The sequence below is a fragment of the Mauremys mutica genome, chromosome 11 (genome assembly GCF_020497125.1).
Source record: "Mauremys mutica isolate MM-2020 ecotype Southern chromosome 11, ASM2049712v1, whole genome shotgun sequence".
NCBI lineage: Eukaryota > Metazoa > Chordata > Testudines > Geoemydidae > Mauremys > Mauremys mutica.
Genome location: NC_059082.1, coordinates 27477950 through 27497925, shown reverse-complemented (window position 1 = coordinate 27497925; position 19976 = coordinate 27477950). Strand labels below are relative to the sequence as shown.

General features: G+C 42.4%; 1 protein-coding gene across 1 annotated transcript; it reads right to left on the bottom strand.

Moving 5' to 3' along the window:
• Nucleotides 1-344: 344 nt before the first annotated feature.
• LOC123344681 lies at nucleotides 345-19769 on the bottom strand. Its single transcript, XM_044981123.1, has 9 exons — nucleotides 19670-19769; nucleotides 14882-15235; nucleotides 11808-12224; nucleotides 10292-10330; nucleotides 9179-9283; nucleotides 9068-9092; nucleotides 8923-8957; nucleotides 5812-5989; nucleotides 345-3578 (listed from the first exon to the last, which is right to left on the bottom strand). Exons 1-8 carry the CDS (start codon nucleotides 19710-19712, stop codon nucleotides 5820-5822), a joined length of 1188 nt encoding a protein of 395 aa, XP_044837058.1. The 5' UTR covers nucleotides 19713-19769; the 3' UTR covers nucleotides 345-3578; nucleotides 5812-5819.
• Between the last annotated feature and the right edge of the window lie 207 nt (nucleotides 19770-19976).

The window sequence follows — 19976 nt, the reverse complement described above, 5'->3', positions numbered from 1 at the left end:
TCAAAATCATAATTCTAAAAAATATTTGAGAGAGAAGAATTGGCTCCTTTGGTCTATTGAGAAATTCCATCTCAGAACACTGTAGCAGCAGGAAGAAATGAAGCAGGACCCTGCTTTCTAAAACTCCAAACAAACTTTAACACAACTAGAACCCTCACATTGCACCTACTGCCTGCCTGGAGCTGACAAGAGGCAGCACCCCCCACCCCCAAAAAAAGAAACACTTTGTTTAAATAACCAATCTCCTGGCCTTTCTCAAACCATACCCACCTGCAACCCAGCCAACAGGAGAGGGGAAGCCCATTACAATGTATGACTGAAATTAGCACATTTGGAAATTCTCTCCCACCCCTCCTTGGACATGCACAGCCCAGGATGCAGCGTAACTGGTGGGGCTATGCTGCTTGTGAGGAGCTCTTGTAGGGCCTTACATTCCCTTTTATTTCCATCATAATAATCTTGCACCTACATAAGACCCAATCCTGTGACCACTTAAGAATATGCTGAACTTCACACCTTGTAAATAGTCCCTTTCCCTTCAATGAAGCTAAAATGCTTAAATTTAAGCATGTGCTTAGGTATAAGCAGGATTGAGGCTATAGACTTTACATATCCAAAGCCTAGTAAAAAGATGAATTGATTAACTCTCACAAGCCCTTGTGAAGTGAATGAATATTAATATTGTCCACAGTAACAAATATGTCCCTGGATTCAGTTAACATTTACCTGTCAGCAACTTGAAACACTTTAACATCAATACTTTTAAGCTAGTTTATTTGCAATTTTTTCAAAGCTGTATTTGTAATATTACATACTACAACCATTCCATGGCTTTTATAAACCCTCTTGCAATTCACTGGTATCACATTTACGAAGGCTAAAATAAACACACACAAAAAACATGGTACAATATGGAAATTAAAATCAGAGGCATAAAAATGCATATCATGTTCTATTCTACTTAATGTATTGTATTATTCCTAACAGTCATAGCAAAAATCCCAATGGCAGCTAGCAAAATGAATGCCTATCTTGTAGCTATGATTTGATCAGAAAGCTTTATTGCAAAGCTGTGACGTCGAAGCAATACAATCTGTCTTCATTTAGGGTCTGATCCAGTTCCCATTACAGTTAAAGGGAGTCTTTTACCAACTTCAGCGACAGTTCTTTGAGCACAAGAAAAATAGCAGTCACCTTTTATAGCAGTGGGGGGCAACCTGTGGCACATCAGGGTAATCCACTGGCGGGCCACAAGACAGTGGTTACATTGACTGACTGCAGGCATGACCGCCCACGCCGCTTCCAACAGCTCCCATTGGCCGGGAATGGTGAACTGCAGCCACTGGGAGCTGTGGGGCGGCCAGGCCTGCAGACGTTCAACGTAAACACTGTCTTGCAGCCTGCCAGCAGATTACCCTGACAGGCCGCGTGCAGCCCACGGGCCCCAGGTTGCCGACCACTGTTTTATAGTATTAACCATTTGGATTTGGACTAAATTCAGCCTATGATATTTGACCAATTTACCCTGTCACCAAATACAAACTATTAACAGTGGTTTAAAAAGCAAACTGGAAGTTAGAAAAACATGTAAAGATTTCCTCGTTTTCTTTCTTTCCGATTTTTTTTAATAAAATTGTAGAAGGGAAGACATATTTTATATATGATTTTTTTTAGAAAGCCATGATATTCCCGTTCATATACTTCAACTAGGTAAAAACACAAGACAGGAAGTTGGTGAATAAAGCTAAAAAATACACACACACTTCTGGGTTCCTATCACAGCAAGAGCTACTCAACCTTCCCTCGTGTGGTTAGCACAATATCATTAAATTCCCTTGGTGTGTATGGCCTTTATAGCTCAGTAGCCTGTGTAGTGCCCTTTATATAAAGGAAAACAAAGGTAGGATACAAGGAAATACTAGTTTTCACAAACATGGTGTAGAATAATCCAGCTCACATTGGTAGTGATGAAATCATTACAAATCCAAAGCCTGTTTAATAGGCTAACATGAGAATTGTGGGTCACAGCCTATTTTATTCCAGAACGCACTACCAAAGCCATCTGGGTGAGCTTGTAGCTATGCAATGCACCACAGTGTCCAAGTTCAGGCCCCAAGTTCCCCATGCCTAGGGTAACTAGACAGCTCGATATTAGGGGATTTTTCTTATACAGGCAACTATAGGCCACTCCCCCAAAAAATAAAGTGTCCCAATTTTTCACACTTGCTATCTGGTCACCCTACCCAGACCAGCAAGGGATGGGAACACTACAAAGACACATAGGTGCTGGAACTAGAGATGCACGGGGTGCTGCCACACCCCTGGCTTGAAGGAGTAGTAGTTTCCATTATATACAGGGTTTACAGTTTGGTTCAATGGCTCTCAGCACCCCCACTATACAAATTGTTCCAGCACCCCTGCAAAGACATCCCATCTGATCATCCAGAATGGAGCCAACAGACTCTTGAAAGAGGATCACTTCACTCAGTGTCAAGCTTTTGAGGCTGGCAGGGGAAAGTAAATGGAGAATATGGAAATTCCAGTGGACTGAAGATTTAAATATGCACAGAGATACACCTATCCTCTCATCCCAGCAGAGGTTCCTCTCACCTTTGTGATGACTAAAAAGGCTTATGTGAGGACACTGGCACTGGCATGGGGTCAGTGGCCAGGACATGGGCAGTCATGCCTAGTGGAAGTGCGGCAGGGCTAGAACAAGCACACACAGGAGCTAGCTCAGCCATGAGTACATGATTTGAAGATACGGAACTGCTGCTGGGCTTAAGTGCTGGGCTACTGACACTTCAAACCAATCAGGGGGTGTAGTCAATCAGGCAGCCAACTATAGGCCAGCTGTTTTTGTTAGGTTACTAGGAGAGTGGCCCTGCTGCTGGCTCTAATTCCTGGAACATGGTTTGTGCTGCACCTTTTCTGGGGATACATAAAGGACCCCAGTCTCCTTTCACAACATTATATCCAATGTGCCTGTTTTAAAGAAGAAAAACTTATGGTAGGAGCTAATAGTGTCCTTAATTAATTCTGCCTGTTCTAGTAATCACACCTGAGTGTGTAAGTGTCTGATCCTCCTCTCACTTACACCAATGTAAAGCAGGAGTATCTCCAATGGAGCCAACAGAATTACACCAGTGTAAAACTGGAGGCAAATAAAGATCTTTGTTCCTAAAGCAATCGTTCATTTATAAAGATTTTCATACATTAGATAGGATAAGATCTATGTAGCTGATAGGTGTTGAGAAGAAACTTCCCCTGTGAGCAAGTTGTGCCATAATTGTCCATTATGGGGATTCTTGCATCTACTTCTGACACATCTGGTGAAGGCCACTGCCGGAGACAGGATTCTGAATGAAATGAACCAATGGTCTGAGTCTGACAATTCCTATGTTCCTCTGGTGCAAACTGTCATAACTTCATAATGGAGCTATGAGAATTTATATCAGCAGAGGATCTGCCTCATAATATTTTGTAAGATAGATCATTGAATAGTGAAAACTGGGTAGTCAAGGCTACTATGCCAAAAGTTGATAGTCATTTTCAAACCGACTTCCATTCTCCAGCTCCTTTCAAAGAAAAACAATTTCATGGTCAGTAGAGAATTTTTAGAAATAGTTTTATAGAAAGTCATATATTTCAGCATTCATTATATCTTCTGAATAACAATCTCACACTAATTTTCCTCCCAGGTGTCAGTTACACTGATAGTAAAGCAATTGCATATGACAGAAAACTATGGGCCATTACTCTCAAAGTGATTTTTTTTTACTGTAAAAAGGAGTAGTAGTGGGGATTTCGTGGCTGTTTTAAGGCAAATTAGTGCTCAAGAGAAATACAGGCCAGAACAATGGTCCCAACACTCAAGAATACAACTCTGAGAATTCTGAGCTTAAATGAACCATAAAAGGCCTTTCTATGTGTATTCAAAGCCATATGTGACAGGAAAGCAATTTACCCACTGTCTCCTGGAACTCCCCTGCATTGCTGGGCAAGAACAGATGCTGTGCTTCCCCAAAGGAGAGTGTAGGGTGGAGCGGGTCGGGCTATGGCCATACCATCTCCCTGCATCTTCTATTCCACTTTTTGGGCAGCTTGTGTCCCAGGAAGCAGTTCCTGCACTCAGGAGAGCACAGCGATTGCAGTTATGACAAACCGATGCACTGCTCCTTGTGCCTTCTCCCTCATGCATGTTTGCCACTAGCTGAAGGGTCACAGCTCTCCAATGCGTGTGAACAATTTAAGGTTTGCTTGGGCTGAACAATTCCCTGATTAGCCTGTTCCTTTTGCCACAGATTTGAAATTCCAAATCTACAGCTTAAAAAGGGGAAGATACAGGAGATAACTAAAGTTCCATACTGCTGTAGTGAGAAACAGACCCCTGAGCAGATTCATACAACTGGAAGCGTATTTCCCATTATTAGTGCATACGGTAACTGCTCATTTAATGTCGTGACAGTTAATGTTGTTTCGGTGTTACGCTGCTGATCAATTAGAGAACATGCTCATTTAAAATTGCGGAATGCTCCATTATAACATTCTTTGGCATCCACCTGCTTTGTCCACTGCTTGCAGAAAGAGCAGCCTGTTGGAGCTAACTGGTGGGGGCTTGGAACCAGGGTGGACCAGCAGCTTCCCTATCAGCTCCCCTAAGTTCCCTGTGCGGCAGCCACCCAGCAGTCTATCAATTGCTGGACAGTTCAGGTATCCCTCCCCCACACTGCTGTGTGCTGCTCCTGCCTTCTGCCTTGGACCTGCTCCCGGGAGCCTCCTGCTTCCTGTGCAGGGGGTGGGGGAGATGAAGAGGGGTGCTAATGTCAGGGTACCCCTCTCCCCCCACTCCTGTACCCCGTCTCCACAGAGCAGGGGGGACACATGACAGGGCTCAGGATGGAGGGAGCTTGCAGGCAGCAGCTACTGTCTCAACAAGGGGCAAGGGTATGAAGGATAGCTCAGTGGTTTGAGCATTGGCCTGCTAAACCTAGGGGTGTGAGTTCAATCCTTGAGGGGGCCATTTAGGGAACTGTGGTAAAAATCTGGGGATTGGTCATGCTTTGAGAGCAGCGAGTTGAATTAGATGACCTCCTCTATGGTAACTTGCTGATCTACTTAAAATGGCAATGTTTAGAGTGGTGTCAGCATACTTAAAGGGGCAACGTGTGTCTCTCTTACACACACAGTGTGTATTACAGTCTCCCTTCCTTCCATTCATGCTGCCTTGTAGAGTGTGAGGTTACATTAACAATATGTTAAACCTTGAGGGCTCAGCCAAGTGCTAGTTCATCATTTAGCAGTAAGACATTCCCTGGGAAATATCCTTCCCTCTTCCACCATCTGACTGCACCACCTCAACAAAGCTTCACAATCATCATTGCTGTGTACAGTATTAAACTGGTTAAAAAACTTATACTGTGTGTGTATATACACACACATATATGTGTATATACACACACAGTATAAGTTTTAAACAGTTTAATATTGTACACAGCAATGATGATTGTGTATATATATACACACATATACATACACACACACACACACAGATAGAGAGTCTTTTGTCTGGTGAAAAAAAAATCCCTGGAACCTATCTCCCTCCTATTTACATTAATTCTTATGGGGAAATTGGATTTGCTTAACATCATTTCACTTAAAATAGCATTTTTCAGGAACATAACTACAATTTAAGCGAAGAGTTACTGTACTCACATAGCCCCTATTAGTTATACTAGTGTGACTAACCTGGGTGGTTCTATTTGCAATGTCATTTGTCAAAAATAACACTTGCTCTTACAAGTCACTTACAGGAACAGCTATTGTGGCACCACTTCATAGACTGTATGTATTTCATCTCCTGGCCTCTTGCCAGATGCTGCAGTGTTATCCACTGTACAATTTGGGACCTCATCTGAGCTCATTGCAAGTGAATACAACTCTTCATTTCTTTGAAAGTCTTTACTGCTGCTCACTGCATACGGGGAACCTGTAAAACAATTACTCTGCATCAAAGAGTTTATGAATCTCACAGAACTAAAACAAAACATCAACTAAAATAAATAAAAAATAAAATAGTAATTATATCCCTTTGAAAAGGACGTTAAGTAAATTCTCCTCTCCTACCTCCAAATAATGGAATTTGACTCCATTCTATTCAGCCCAGAATTAAGACCTGTGTTGGTTACTGTCTATAGTACCCCACCTCTAGCAGCTGGGAAAACAATTCAGAATCACTTAGCTGCCAGGTTCTTCTGTGGCCCCAGCACTGTTCTGTCAGAACACACAAATACTGAGAACACATGACTCCATCTTAGCACCCCAGAGAGAGCAAGAAGCATTGTTCTATTCATTTGACTGAGGAGAAACTCAGGCAGAGACAGATTCTGTAACTTGCCCAAGGGCATAGGGACAGGATGTATGTGAGAGGGTACGTCTACACTACGGGATTATTCCGAATTTGCATAAACCGGTTTTGTAAAACAGAATTTATAAAATCGGGTGGAGCGCGGCCATACTAAGCACATTAAATCGGTGGTGTGCGTCCATGGTCCGTGGCTAGCGTCGATTTCTGGAGCGTTGCACTGTGGGTAGCTATTCCCTAGCTATCCCATAGTTCCCGCAGCCTCCCCCGCCCCTTGGAACTTCCGGGTTGAGATCCCAGTGCCTGATGGGGCAAAAATCATTGTCGCGGGTGGTTCTGGGTAAATGTCGTCAGTCACTCCTTCGTCTGGGAAAGCAACGGCAGACAAGCATTTCGCGCCTTTTTCCCCTGGATTGCCCTGGCAGATGCCATAGCATGGCAATCATGGAGCTTTTTTTGCCGTTTGTGACTCTCACCGTATGTGTACTAGATGCCGCTCACAGAGGCGATTCAGCAGCGCTACACAGAAGCATGCTTTTGCTTTTGCATGACAGCAGAGATGGTTACTAGCCATATTGCACCATCCAAACCCTTCCATAAATTGGAACTGAGGATGATCATGGCTACCAGTCCTTTTGTACCATTTGCTGCTAGTGCCCCTGGTCAATCAGCCAGGGGCGCAAAAGCCAAGAGTGGTTACTAGCCATATTGCACCTTCCATCATTTTGTACCATTGGCTGCTGTCATAAGTGCCCCTGGCCGATCAGCCAGGGGCGCAAAAGCAAAAATTGGGAATGACTCCCTGAGTCAATCCCTCCTTTTTGGTATCTAAAAATAGAATCAGTGCTGCCTAATATAGGCAAGTGTGCTAGAGAACCACCTGCTCTGTGTCAGAGCCCGCAGAAATTATTATCTGTATGCTATTCACAGGGGGTGCTCCTGTAACAACCCCACCTGTTGATTCCGTTCTTCCCCCAGCCTTTCTTGGCTACCGTAGCATTGTCCCCCCACTTGTGTGATGAATTAATAAAGAATGCAGGAATAAGACACACTGACTTGTTAGTGAGAAATGAGTGGAAGGCAGCCTCCAGCTGCTATGATAGTCCAGACAGGACATTAAGCAGTGTGTAGGAGAGAAGCCCAGCATCCCACTGCTAGTCCAGGGGCAACTGAATCTTTTCTTTACACATGAAGGGTGGGGGCTGATGGAGCTCAGCCCCCTGTTGCTATGATGAGGATGGTTACCAGCCATATTGCACCATCCATCCACCAGAAAAAATTAGGGCCAATAGGCTGATGACGAGGATGGTTACCAGTCCTTTTGTACCATCAGCTGAGGCTGATGATGAGGATGGATTTCCATCATTTTGTACGATCAGCTTATGCTGATGATGAAGATGGATTTCCATCCTTTTGTACCATCAGCCGCCCATGGCGGGGGGGGGAGCAAGGATGTTGGTGTTGAGTGCTGCACTATCGCGTCTATCTGCAGCATTCAGTAAAGATAGGGTGACATGTAAAAGAGTCAGAGGATTGTTTTACCTTTCGCTTCTGGGGGTGGGTGGGGGGTGGGTGAGTAGATTGCCAAGCTATGCCCTGACCCGCGGGCACTGTGTTTGACCCTAGAAGCATTTGGAGCTCAGCCAAGAATGCAAATAATGTTAGGAGGCTGCAGGAACTGTGGGATAGCTTCAGTCCTCCAGTCCATGCGCATCCATTTGATTCTTTGGCTTTCCGTTACGCTTGTCACGCTGCAGTGCGCTGAGTCCCTGCTATGGCGTCTGTCTGGAGATTTTTAAAAAAGGATTCTGAATTTCATCTTCTGTAACGGAGCGCTGATAGAACGGATAGAACGGATTTGCCTGCCCTTACAGCGATCACATCCGCATGGTCCATGCGGGAGCTCTTTTTTTTATTTTGATTTCGGACTGCATCGCCACCCGTGCTGATCGGAGCTCCACGCTGGGCAAACAGGAAATATTCAAAAGTTCGCGGGGCTTTTCCTGTTTACCTGACCACTGCATCCGAGTTCAGATTGCGGTCCAGAGCGGTCACTGGTGCACTGTGGGATAGCTCCCGGAGGCCAATACCGTCGATCAGCGTCCACACTAACCCTAATCCGATATGTTAATACCGATACTAGCGTTACTCCTCTCGTTAGGGAGGAGTACAGAAACCGGTTTAAAGAGCCATTAAAATCGATATAAGGTGCCTCCTAGTGTGGACGGTTTTGGCGTTAAATCGGTTTTACGCTCCTAAAACCGATTTAAACGCCTAGTGTAGACCAGGCCAGAGAGACAAGAATTTAACTCAGATCACCCATATCCTATTCCAGTGCCTGAATTGCAAGACCATCCTCCCTAAAGAACAACCGTCTGCTGACCCAAAAATAATTTGATTAACAAAAAGTTACTGGTCAAAAAAAGCATTGGCAATATCTGAAGTTTAAAAACTTAATACCGTGCACAGAGAGTCTAAGAAATTCATAGTACACAATTCTCAAAATGTGCTAAGTAGACAATCATTTCAAAAAGGTTTATCAAAAATTTAATTCTCACATTCATCTCCAGAAATTTCAAGAGCAGCCTGAGTTCTAAAATAAAAAGATAAGGAAAGAATCTATTTAGTCATTTCTATCAATTGGAAAAAAAATCTTTAAAATGATACTAATATTTCATTGGTTATGTCCATTCAAGACCATACCTGTGAAGTTGTGCAGATGGCTTTCCTGTAACAGATAAATAAAACACACTGTAAAGTTTCAACAGTTAAAATATTCCTGCAGATCTTACTTAGTAATTTTACTTTTCCTACCTTCTGATTTGATTTTCTCTTTATAGATCAGCCATGCTATCCCACTGATGATAATAATCCCTATGATCAATCCAGTGGTGACATACAATGGCACGGAAGCAGAGGCTAAAGAGAGGACCAGGGTTAGTTAATCTTGAAAATGTATTCCGATGCTGGGGAAAACACTTTACTATCACCTCTATTATATAGATAGTGCTTTTCAAGTGATCAAATAATGTTTAACAACTATGTGAATAATACACATTCAGCAACCCATTAACGTGGATGATTCCAGGACACAGTATGCTAGGATTGGTAAGAAAAGCAGCAGATAACTTGATTTCTGCAAGCTAATTTTTCTTATGAAAATATTGCGATATTCTACTGTAATGATGCAACACAATATATGTTACAGTAGCAATACTGCAGTGTTTTGTGAGATTACTGGAGAATACTATAGTATTTTAATGGGTTAATGCAGCACAACTGTAAAGCATAAATACTGAGGCTCCCATTTTTAAAGGGGCTTTAAACTGTCCTCCATTTTAGTGTCCACAGTCATTTGCAAGTACAAATGTTGGACTCAACTGTGTTTTGCCAAGAGTCCTGAAAAAGTCACAGGCTGCCTCCAGGTCTTCCCCTAGCCCTGCACTAAGTCTACACCTGGTGCAGGGTATTTCTTGCAGTTCACTATCTAGTGTAGCTCGCCAATGTGTTGGGGAGGCAGAGTCAAGAATCTATCCATTCCCCGGCCATTTTCATTCACCTGCTTATGGAGAGGAGATGGGGTGGGAGGGGTGGGAGTGTAGAATCTCTACAGAGCCTTCTGTCATCCCCACACTGCAGTCCATGGTTTGCCTTACATCCCGCTACTGCTCTGCAAACCTGACCTTGATTTTACGCTATAGCAATTAGGGGTGACATCCTGTCTCCATTGACAGGATGCAAATCAGACCCTAGGGCCTCAAGTCAGCAACCTTAGTACTGGCATCTCTCAACTTTGGAGTGCTTCACTCTGCAACCTTAATGCTCTTTTAATGTGCGGGGGTGGGGGAGCTTGTAATTTACTGCTTTCTTCAGAAAGCAAACTGAAAAAATAGAAATTCTATTATGTAACATCATATTGATACTCACCAGGTGATTTTGCCGGAATGGTCTCAAATGTCTCCTTATCTGCAATACAAAATGAAACAAACACAAAAGATATGACAAACATCAGCAGGGTTGGGACATATAGATCCACCACAAAGACCTATGCCACGTAAGCTAACATTGGCACTGATAACAGTAGTAGTAGGTTGTCATGTGGATCAGCACTAGAGGGGGACAGGACACCTTCCCCGTGAGTTTCACAGATATTTGCTAACAGCAGAGGAATGGTGAGACTCAGGAATCGTGACTTCCATGCCAGGCTCTGGAAGGGGTGGCTCTAGCAGGCATGGACTCTTCTGCCCAATCCCCTCCCAGCATGATCCCTTTTGCCCCATCCTCTCAAACCTGTCCTTGTCCCAGTCCTGGCTCTTCCCCATCCCAGTCCTATTCTCCATGCCTACCCTAACTACAGTCACCAGTCCTCTCCCCAGTGCTTGCCTCCAGTCTCCCCCTCCCCCACTGCTTCCCAGTCCCATTCTCCCTCCCTCGGCTCCTTGTCTAATCGCAGCATGTTCCCCACCCCATCCTGGCTACTTAGCCCACTATTTTTTGCCCAGCCATTCTCACTTCTCCCCTCCACACACAAACACACACACACACACACACACACCCTGCCTCATCAGATCTCCGACCCTCCCTTTCCTCCTCCCCCCATCCCATTGCTTCTCAGTGCCAGGCACCTTGCCCAGCCAGTCCCAATCTCTTCCCAGTTCTTCATCTGATCTCAGTCTCCCCCACCTACTGGCTTCTAGTGTCCTTTCCCCTCCCGACACACACACACTTCTGTCTCCAGCTCTCAGTCCCAGTCTCCCCCACCCCAGCTCCCAGCCCCAGTTTCCCTCTTCTGCCACCCCCTCTCCACTAGCCTCCTGCATTCAGTCTCCCCCACCAAACCATTGTCACACTCTGCTCTCTCCACCCTCCCACCACTGGCTGCCTGGCTTCTAGCATCTCTTCATTCCTCCTCCTCCACAAAGCCTGGGCCCAGCAGGGATGTCACTGAGAGCACAGAAGTTCAGTCTCAGTTCAATTGCTTGAAACTGGATGCAGCATGGCTGACAGCAGCCCAGACCTGCAATTGCAGGGAAAGCCCCACTCAGCACTGGGCTGGAGCACTGGGGAATTTAGTGGGTGAAATCTAGGAAGTCTTTACTGAGCATCTGTGCACTGTGATTTTTAAAGGCTTATAACTTGGCCAAATTTGGGCAGACTTTCATGGGAATGGTAAAAGGGACACTGCTAACACGAAGGCTGCTCTCCTGCCAAATGGCAAGTCCCTATTCCAAAGCAAGGGGCACTAGATCTGTTCAAAGAAAATGTCACCAGAATTTTTAACATGAGCAATACAGCATATTTTTCCATGGATTGTTCTAAAATATGGCCAAACCATTTTCGCTGAAGTTTTCCCAGCATGGAAAATTTTATCCCAAATAGCAAACATTTGGCAAAATTATAAGCAACTCTGGTACCAACCCCATCTACAAAACTTCTAACTTACATGAAATGGTTTGATTCCTCACTTCTATTGAAAGGTTATTTGCAATCTTCCACACATGTTTTCCTCCTGACCCAGTATTTACAACACATAAATAAGTTCCACTGTCAGAGTCAGTAACCTTCAAGATAGTTATATTATGGACTACATGTTTCCCATCTGAATATAAGCTTGTATAGTTCAATAGTCGTCCTTTGATCATCTCATCAATACAGCAATGTGTATTATACGAGAAAGTATATAGCTCTCTCTCAACAGAAAACAGGCATTTGCTTGTTTCTGTATATTTGATCCAATATATAACAAATGTTTGTCCTGATTGCTTCATTTGAAATTCACAAGAGAGAGTGATGTTACTTTCTTCTTCTACTAAATGATTATCGTGTGATTTTGCTGGAATGGTCTCAAATGTCTCCTTATCTGCAATACAGAATGAAACAAACACAAAAGATATGACAAACATGCACTGTAACATGTTATATCATGCTTTGCCTTTGAAAGGATTCTTAGAAGTTTGAAAATTTTCCAATAAAAACATCATCTCAGATACAGAATTCAGTGCAAAAACATTGTTTCGTTTCTATTTAGAGTGGGGGAAGTGTTCTATTTTAATGAACAATTTACAAAGCATTTTTACATTAACAGGTGCAAATACCTACAGTACTATGGCTAGAAGTCAGCTATTTTAAAAAGCCATTTGGGGCCAGATCCTGTGAGGTCTGAGTACCTTCTGCGAAGTTGCCAACACCTGCACATTCCATTGAAGTTGAAGATGCTCAGCTCTGCACAGAAGGTTCCAGCACTGCATGTTCAGTTCATTGGTGGTCATCAAAATAATAATTCATGGGCTGGACCAGCTGTCTACTGGCACCACAGAAGTGGGGCATGCTCTTAGAGGTACTAACTATGCTACTCCTCCTACAGATATATGTCCAGTTTCACTGAGAAAACTTCTGAGACTTAGGAACACATGAAGGAATTCTTCCACTCTACTCTGCACTGATACGGCCTCAACTGAAGTATTGCATCCAGTTCTGGGTGCCATATTTCAGGAAAGATGTGGACAAACTGGAGAAAGTCCAGAGAAGAGCAACAAAGGTTAAAGGTCTAGAAAACATGACCTATGAGGGAAGATTGAAAAAATTGGGTTTGTTTAGTTTGAAGAAGAGAAGACTAAGAGGGGGCATAATAATAGTTTTCAAGTACATAAAAGGCTGTTACAAGGAGGAGGCTGAAAAGTTGTTCTCCTTAATCTCTGAGGTTAAGACAAGAAGCAATGGTCTTAAATTACAGCTGGGGTGGTTTAGGTTGGACATGAGGAAAAACTTCCTAACTGTCCAGGTAGTTAAGCACTGGAACAAATTGCCAAGGGAGGCTGTGGTATCTCCGTTATTGGAGGTTTTTAAGAACAGGCTAGACAAACACCTGTCAGGAATGGTCTAGTTATTATTTAATCCTGCCTTGAGTGCAGGGGATTGAACTAGATGATTTTTTATTGAGGGACCTTAGGTCCTACACATCTATAATTCTATGATAACATCTGGGAAACTACATTCTCACACTGCAGTAAACACATGTTGTCATTTCTGCTGCCTGCTTCAGTGTTTGCCCTCGCCTAAGTGCTGATAGTATCAGCTACAAGATACATTATTAGACAAATGGCTGAAAAAATGTGAAATTGTGAAACAGCTATTAAAGATTACATATTTTCTGAATAAAGTAGTCGACGTGCAATGTATATTAAATAGGACATTCAGAGAACAGTCATTTTTAATATGTGCATGAACACATTTAAAAACAACAATGGCCTGTAGAGTGAGATTCTGCAGCATTTATAAGGTCAAATTTTCAACTAACCTCAGATCAGGCTCCAAATTGCAGACACCACATTTAGCATATACCTGTTATGGGTGCTCGACAAATATTTGCACACACAAATTTGGTACTTAGATGTCTTGTCTGCACAAATAGTTGTTTGCATCTGCAAAATAGGCACAAAACCAATGTTGTGCTTATGATCGATTGAAAGTTTAAAACACTAGAGGTAAGATTCTGTGCTGTGCCTTTAGATGCACAGAACAGAACTCACAACCCAGGTGGAGAGGGGCTAAGGTAGCTTTAAACAGCCTCAGTACAATTTAGGCAGCCCTGAGGGACAACTGCCCTGAATTTAAGCAGTGCTGCATTCTACAGCCTGGCGCCAAGCCATACCTGCTATGTCAGGAGTTGCAAGAGTGTCGTTGAAAGGACAGTCTGCTGCTGTCTTCCTTAGTTCCTGTGCCAAAGGGAAATTCTACCCAGACCAGATGCTGATTTTAGAAAACCTTTAGCCCATTTACCCAGCCAGAGCATGGTTGAGAATCTCACTCTATGGGAAGAAATTCAAAGAGCAAGGCACAATACTGGGCATTAGTGTTTTACAATCTGTGAGCTAGATCCTCAGCTTGCATGAATCAGTGTAGTCTCACAGTCCACCGTGTACAAGGATCCCTTCGCCTACCGACTTTAAAGTAGAAAGGTGGCAGGTAAACTGTACCAGCGTCACTACAAAAGAGTGTTTTTAGGGGGAAGTGAAGAGCAACTTGTTCAGCTAAAATCAGTGGGAATTTATCCAAAAAGGGGCTGAGCGAAAACTGAATAAAGACGTCATGAGTAGACCTTTGAGCTGAGTAGGCCTTTGAGTTGGAATGCATCTAAATAACAGGGTAAGTAGACTTAGTATGGCAAAAAGTGCAGATTTTCAATGACCACCCACCCAATATTTGTTTTTATTTATTTTCTTTTTTAACAACTTCCACTTTTGTTCACCACTTTACGCAGCCTAGTTCAGATGCCTAATTCATTCAAAGCCAAATTCAGTCACCCTCACTCATATAACACCTCCTCCATAAGTGTTCCTTTTTTAAGTCAAGGGAACACTGGTGGAGAATAGTATTATTCACTGTAAGTAAAAGGGGCAGAATCTGATCCTCAGTCCTGAATTCTCTAAATAAGCTCCTCTTAAACTCACTTTCTGGCCTCTCAGCTCTAGAATTTGCTGATAAAAATAAACCCTCCCCCACAAGAAAAGTACTCACCTGCAGTCAGGTTTATAATCACCACAATAAAAAAGTTATAATGTCTGCAGTGAGTCACATTGGTAAAAAGTGGGCAAGTCTGTGATGTTCCAGTATTTGTAAATTGCTCACATGCAAATACCCCACCACCTTTGGAAGCAGAAGTTGATAGTCGGTTTGTACACTTTGTTTTATCAGAGCATTTGTTTGGTCCATTGATTATTTTGGGCTGTTGATTACTGCAGCTGATTACTTGGAATTGTTGCAGAAATTCTTCAGCTTCATACCAAACTGTTTCCTTCTTCCCATTAGCCACTGTTCCATTGCACGTAAGTGTGAAATTTCCATTTTCATAATGATGAAAGAAAGTCTCACCTGTTAAAAATACATAAATGGTTAATGATGCAAAATGATTCAGAAATCGTCTTACAAATAATAGTGTAAAGAAAGTGCTGCAGGTTACAAGCGTCATTAAGGGCCCAATCCTGTGAGCTTATGTGCTTCTGGGATGCTGCTCTGTTCCTCCTGGGTCATGTTGAACATCCTCCCCTTGCCATCAGCAGAAGCTCAGTGCTTTGAGCACTTCCTATGACACCCACAGCACTTTGTAGGATCACTAAGAACACAGATCTAGAATTTTATACTTGGACCTTGCGGAATGAGCAGAATATTGAACAGATCATAGTGAATGCTGATCAAATTACATAGTTTAAGCCTTGACATAGGCCTTGTTTTAAAGAGTGTTTTTGTGGCCATTTCTGACCATGAGAATGACACCAAAGAGAGTTCAAAAGAAGAAAAGAGGGTACAAATATGTATTTTCATACTAACAATTGCCATATTTATTAATTCCCTTGGCCAATAACCAATCAAAAGCAGGCATAGCACAAAACTGCAGTTTTCACTTAGGCCTGGTCTACACTAGGGAGAGGGGGGGTCGACCTAAGGTACGCGACTTCAGCTATGCAAATAGCGTAGCTCAAGTCGAACTACCTTAGTTCGAACTTCTTACCTGTCCAGACGCCGCGGGATCGAAGTCCGCGGCTCCCCCGTCGACTCCGCCACCGCCGTTTGCGGTGGTGGAGTTCCGGAGTCGACGGGAGCGCGTTCGGAGTTCGCGCTCCCGTCTAGATTAGACGCGATAGTTCGAACTCCGAGAAGTCGAACGCTACGCGTCAACCCGACAGGTAAGTATAGACTTACCCTTAGAAAATCTGGCCCTTGCTAGTTAACTTTTAGCAAACTACATAAAGATTAAGACCCTGTGCATATGAACAGTTCCAAAATTCAATGGGACTATTCACCTGCATAAAGTTATTCACATGCCATTACTGATTACAGAATTGGGGCCTACATGTGAATTTCAAAGGCTTTATGAGGCATGTGTCAAAGAGACACTGTCATCATGATTATGTCTCCAATCCTCTTTCCGAAATTTTTTTTAGAGTTATAAAAATATAGCCATTTTGATGAAATGCAACAAAAAACAGTGTATGAGCTCCTCCGGCTGGTCTGCTGAAAAGAATTAAGCATACTTAGCGTTATGTTAATATAAGCATAAATGATGGTAAGTAAATAGTCAAAACATTTTAGCTTTTGTATTTTCACAGCTTTTTAAATAAAGTACTGAATAAATTGGGGTTTAGAACCAGAGCTGGTTGAAAGATAGGGAAATATATTCCACTTTTTTCAATCGAAATTTCATGTTTTGATTAGAACGTTGTGAAAATATTCATAACATTTTATTTCCAGTTTTTTTATCCATTGAAATTCAACATTTTGATGTAAAATTTTATCAGATTTTGAATTTTGTCAAATTTTGACCAGCAAAGTTGAGGACGTTTTGCCACACATGGAATCTGGAAGTGTCAATATTTGTACAAACTACAAAAGCCCCAACAGGCCCTGCATTCCTCTGTCCCCCCAGCATCCTTCTGCCATGAGCAGACCCTGTGACAGACTCTCCCTTCAGAAGATAATGAGCCCTGCAACCTGATCTGTTGTGCGCTTTCTGAACAGAGTGAAGGGCAGATGGACTTTTCAGGGCCTATTCTCTGCCTCCCACAACAGGATGGTGCCCCAACAGGACATCCCCCTCCTTCCCCCTTATAAAGTAGTTCCCTTTCATAGGAGAGTCCTTGCCACAAAGACCTAAGAAAATTACTTAAAATAGCTTCTGTTGGATCTCTTGGGGTAGATTTAGCCAATCAGGGTACGACTGATTTGATCCTGCCCTATGATATTTTATTGATGCTGTATCTTGAACTGGTTATTGGGGTGTTTATTGTATGAATGTATTAATTTAGCTTAATAAGAGTGCTGTTAGGATATGTACTCATTAAGAAGAGAACAGTGGCTCAAGACAGCCACATGTGTGAAATCACTTGAGAACTGCTAAGGGACAAGACCAGAACTGTTTGCTCTGATGATTCTACCTTCATCTCAGGACAAAATGGATTCTGACTAGAAACTTTTCCAACACTACCCGGTTTTACTATCAGCTGTGGACACATGATACACAATATATCCCATGTATACTTTCAAAAGCAAAAGTAGAGGTTGACAGTTAATAAATCTTTTTTTGCCTGCTCAGCTGTGGGTGTGACTTTAGCTAGCACAAAGCTGTGTTTGAAGCTCAGTTATGCACATACAGTTAGGGAAAAAATAGTTTTGTACCAGAAAAAAAAAAGCACTCAGAACTTCTGTGTATATTTTTAAGACCCAGTCCTGCTCCCTTAGAAGTCTATGGGACTTTTTGATTTCACCAGAAGCAAGTTTGAGCCCATATTCAATTAAATAAATAAATAAATAGAGCTGAAAGCAATTTCTAACTTTCTCTTTGAAAATTTCTTTAGCAAAATGCAAATTGGTGACATGTAATATATTAGCACTGTGTACGCACACTGAGGGCCAGACTCTGTGACCCTTATCGCTGGGAGTAGTAAGTAAGGTGCTACTCCTTCTGAGTAAGGGAGGCAAGAGCTGGCCCCAAAATAGAGAAAATCCCTTCCCTAAAAAGTGACTCAGTTTTGCTTAGAGAAATGTTCTATGAATTACTTCACTAAGTGCAAGGTAAAATGTCATTGCCACTTGACAAAACCGAAGAAAGAGTCCATGCTGATATCTTTGCTTTTCTTGCAAAAGTGTGCCCACAGACCCTGGCGTAGCCATAGATTCACTGCATCCCAGGGATGTTGCTGGATCTATTGCTCGGGAAGAGAGATCTGGGAACCACCAGTAAAAACTCCCCAGTCCCAGTTAACTTTGCCACCAGCTACTTGCACTTTTGAAACATCCCCCTAACCCTCCCCCTCCGTATTTCACACAAATGCACTTTCCAGACATCTCTAATGCCCCTCCACACTCCCCAGTCCATTTATTGGTTGAGAAAATAACCTTTTACAACATTGTTAAAGTTAGTAACTATAGCTTGCAATCAGGAATACTTCTTGTTGAATTAATAATATAAGAAATAATTAATATTAATACGGGAGACCACAGACACTAATTTAACCATAAATTCCTTTATTAAGTCCAAAGGCCAAATAGTATTTTAACCTCTAAACATGCCTGTCAGCCTTGAAATAAGCAGTCACTACGCCCAGTACAGTAACAAAGTATTCATAAGCATGCGATCACTTACAAATAGGCCAGACATAGGGAAAACCATCTAGTCCTGGTGTGCACAAGCATGATCAGGTGGTAGGATGTGACAGAGAACCCTCGAATTCATTACTCTTTTTATACCCTTCAAAAAACAAATGATACCAGAGCCAGTTATCACATTAGCTAATGGCTAATTTGAGAGTTCACCCTAATTTTCAGTTTTAATCCAGATAAGATTTACAACCTGCTTTCCCACAAGATATTTGCTCCTTATTTCTTCTCCTACTCCTTACTGTCCAACAGCTTTTTCATTGCACTTTGGTTCACACAGGCTTTACTATTAAGTAAATTAGTGTCTGTGGTCTCCCATATTAATATTAATTATTTCTAATATTATTAATTCAACAAGAAGTATTCCTGATTGCGGAGCGGGAGGGTTAGGGGGATGTTTCAAAAGTGCAAGTAGCTGGTGGCAAAGTTAACTGGGACTGGGGAGTTTTTACTGGTGGTTCCCAGATGTCTCTTCCCGAGCAATAGATCCAGCAACATCCCTGGGATGCAGTGAATCTATGGCTACACCTGGGTCTGTGGGCACACTTTTGCAAGAAAAGCAAAGATATCAGCATGGACTCTTTCTTCGGTTTTGTCAAGTGGCAATGACATTTTACATTGCACTTAGTGAAGTAATTCATAGAACATTTCACTAAGCAAAACTGAGTCACTTTTTAGGGAAGTGTTTTTCTCCATTTTGGGGCCAGCTCTTGCCTCCCTTACTCAGAAGGAGTAGCACCTTACTTACTATTAAGATCAAACTGGTATGTGGGGTGGAAAGGTCCAGGCTGGTTCCTTGCCTTATTTAAAACCATCTGCAGTCAACCCTGTCAGTCAGAGGCATTCTTTTTAGAAATTTCCTTATCTCATTAATTATTTTTTGAACCAGCCATCCTCCCTACTCCATGTCTTCTGGCCTTTTTATTTTCAAGACTTCCCTTCTATTTGCTAGTCAGGGCCTTTCTTTATAACACAATATATTCTTAGCCAAACTTAAACCAACTCTAATTTGTCAATTTCATATTTATGCTACACTTCGGTATGTGTTTAGGTTAAACATCCCAGAAAATGAACTTGACACAAAATACTCTTAAGAATTAAGAAAGTGAGATATGCATAGAAATGAGCAATTTTTCTTAATAGGAAACATACCAGTAATTCGTCCTAGAAAAGCCAGGATCACCAAAAAATACATTCTTCTGGGAGGAAGGGTTGCAAAGGTTTCCTCCTCTTGGTTTTGTCTCTAATTCTGGTGAAGAGAGAGGAAAGCGGAAGTTTAGTGAGCACAACAAAAAGTAACAGGAAACAGATAATAAGAATTACCCCACTGCCCAACTGCACGATATGCTGTTTATTTTAGAGTCAGAGACACTTCCAGCACAAACAAGCCTACTGTCATTCAGTGATAACAGAGGTAATTTATATCTTGGGAAATAAAGTCCAAAACTAGAGGCTCTTA

Coding starts and splice junctions, on each gene's coding strand:
- LOC123344681 (XM_044981123.1), bottom strand. CDS start 19,712: ATGTATTTTTTGGTGATCCTGGCTTTTCTAGGACGAATTACTG. Junction 15,236..19,669: donor TTTTCTAGGACGAATTACTG/GTATGTTTCCTA, acceptor TATTTTTAACAG/GTGAGACTTTCTTTCATCAT. Junction 9,093..9,178: donor AGAGAAAATCAAATCAGAAG/GTAGGAAAAGTA, acceptor TATCTGTTACAG/GAAAGCCATCTGCACAACTT.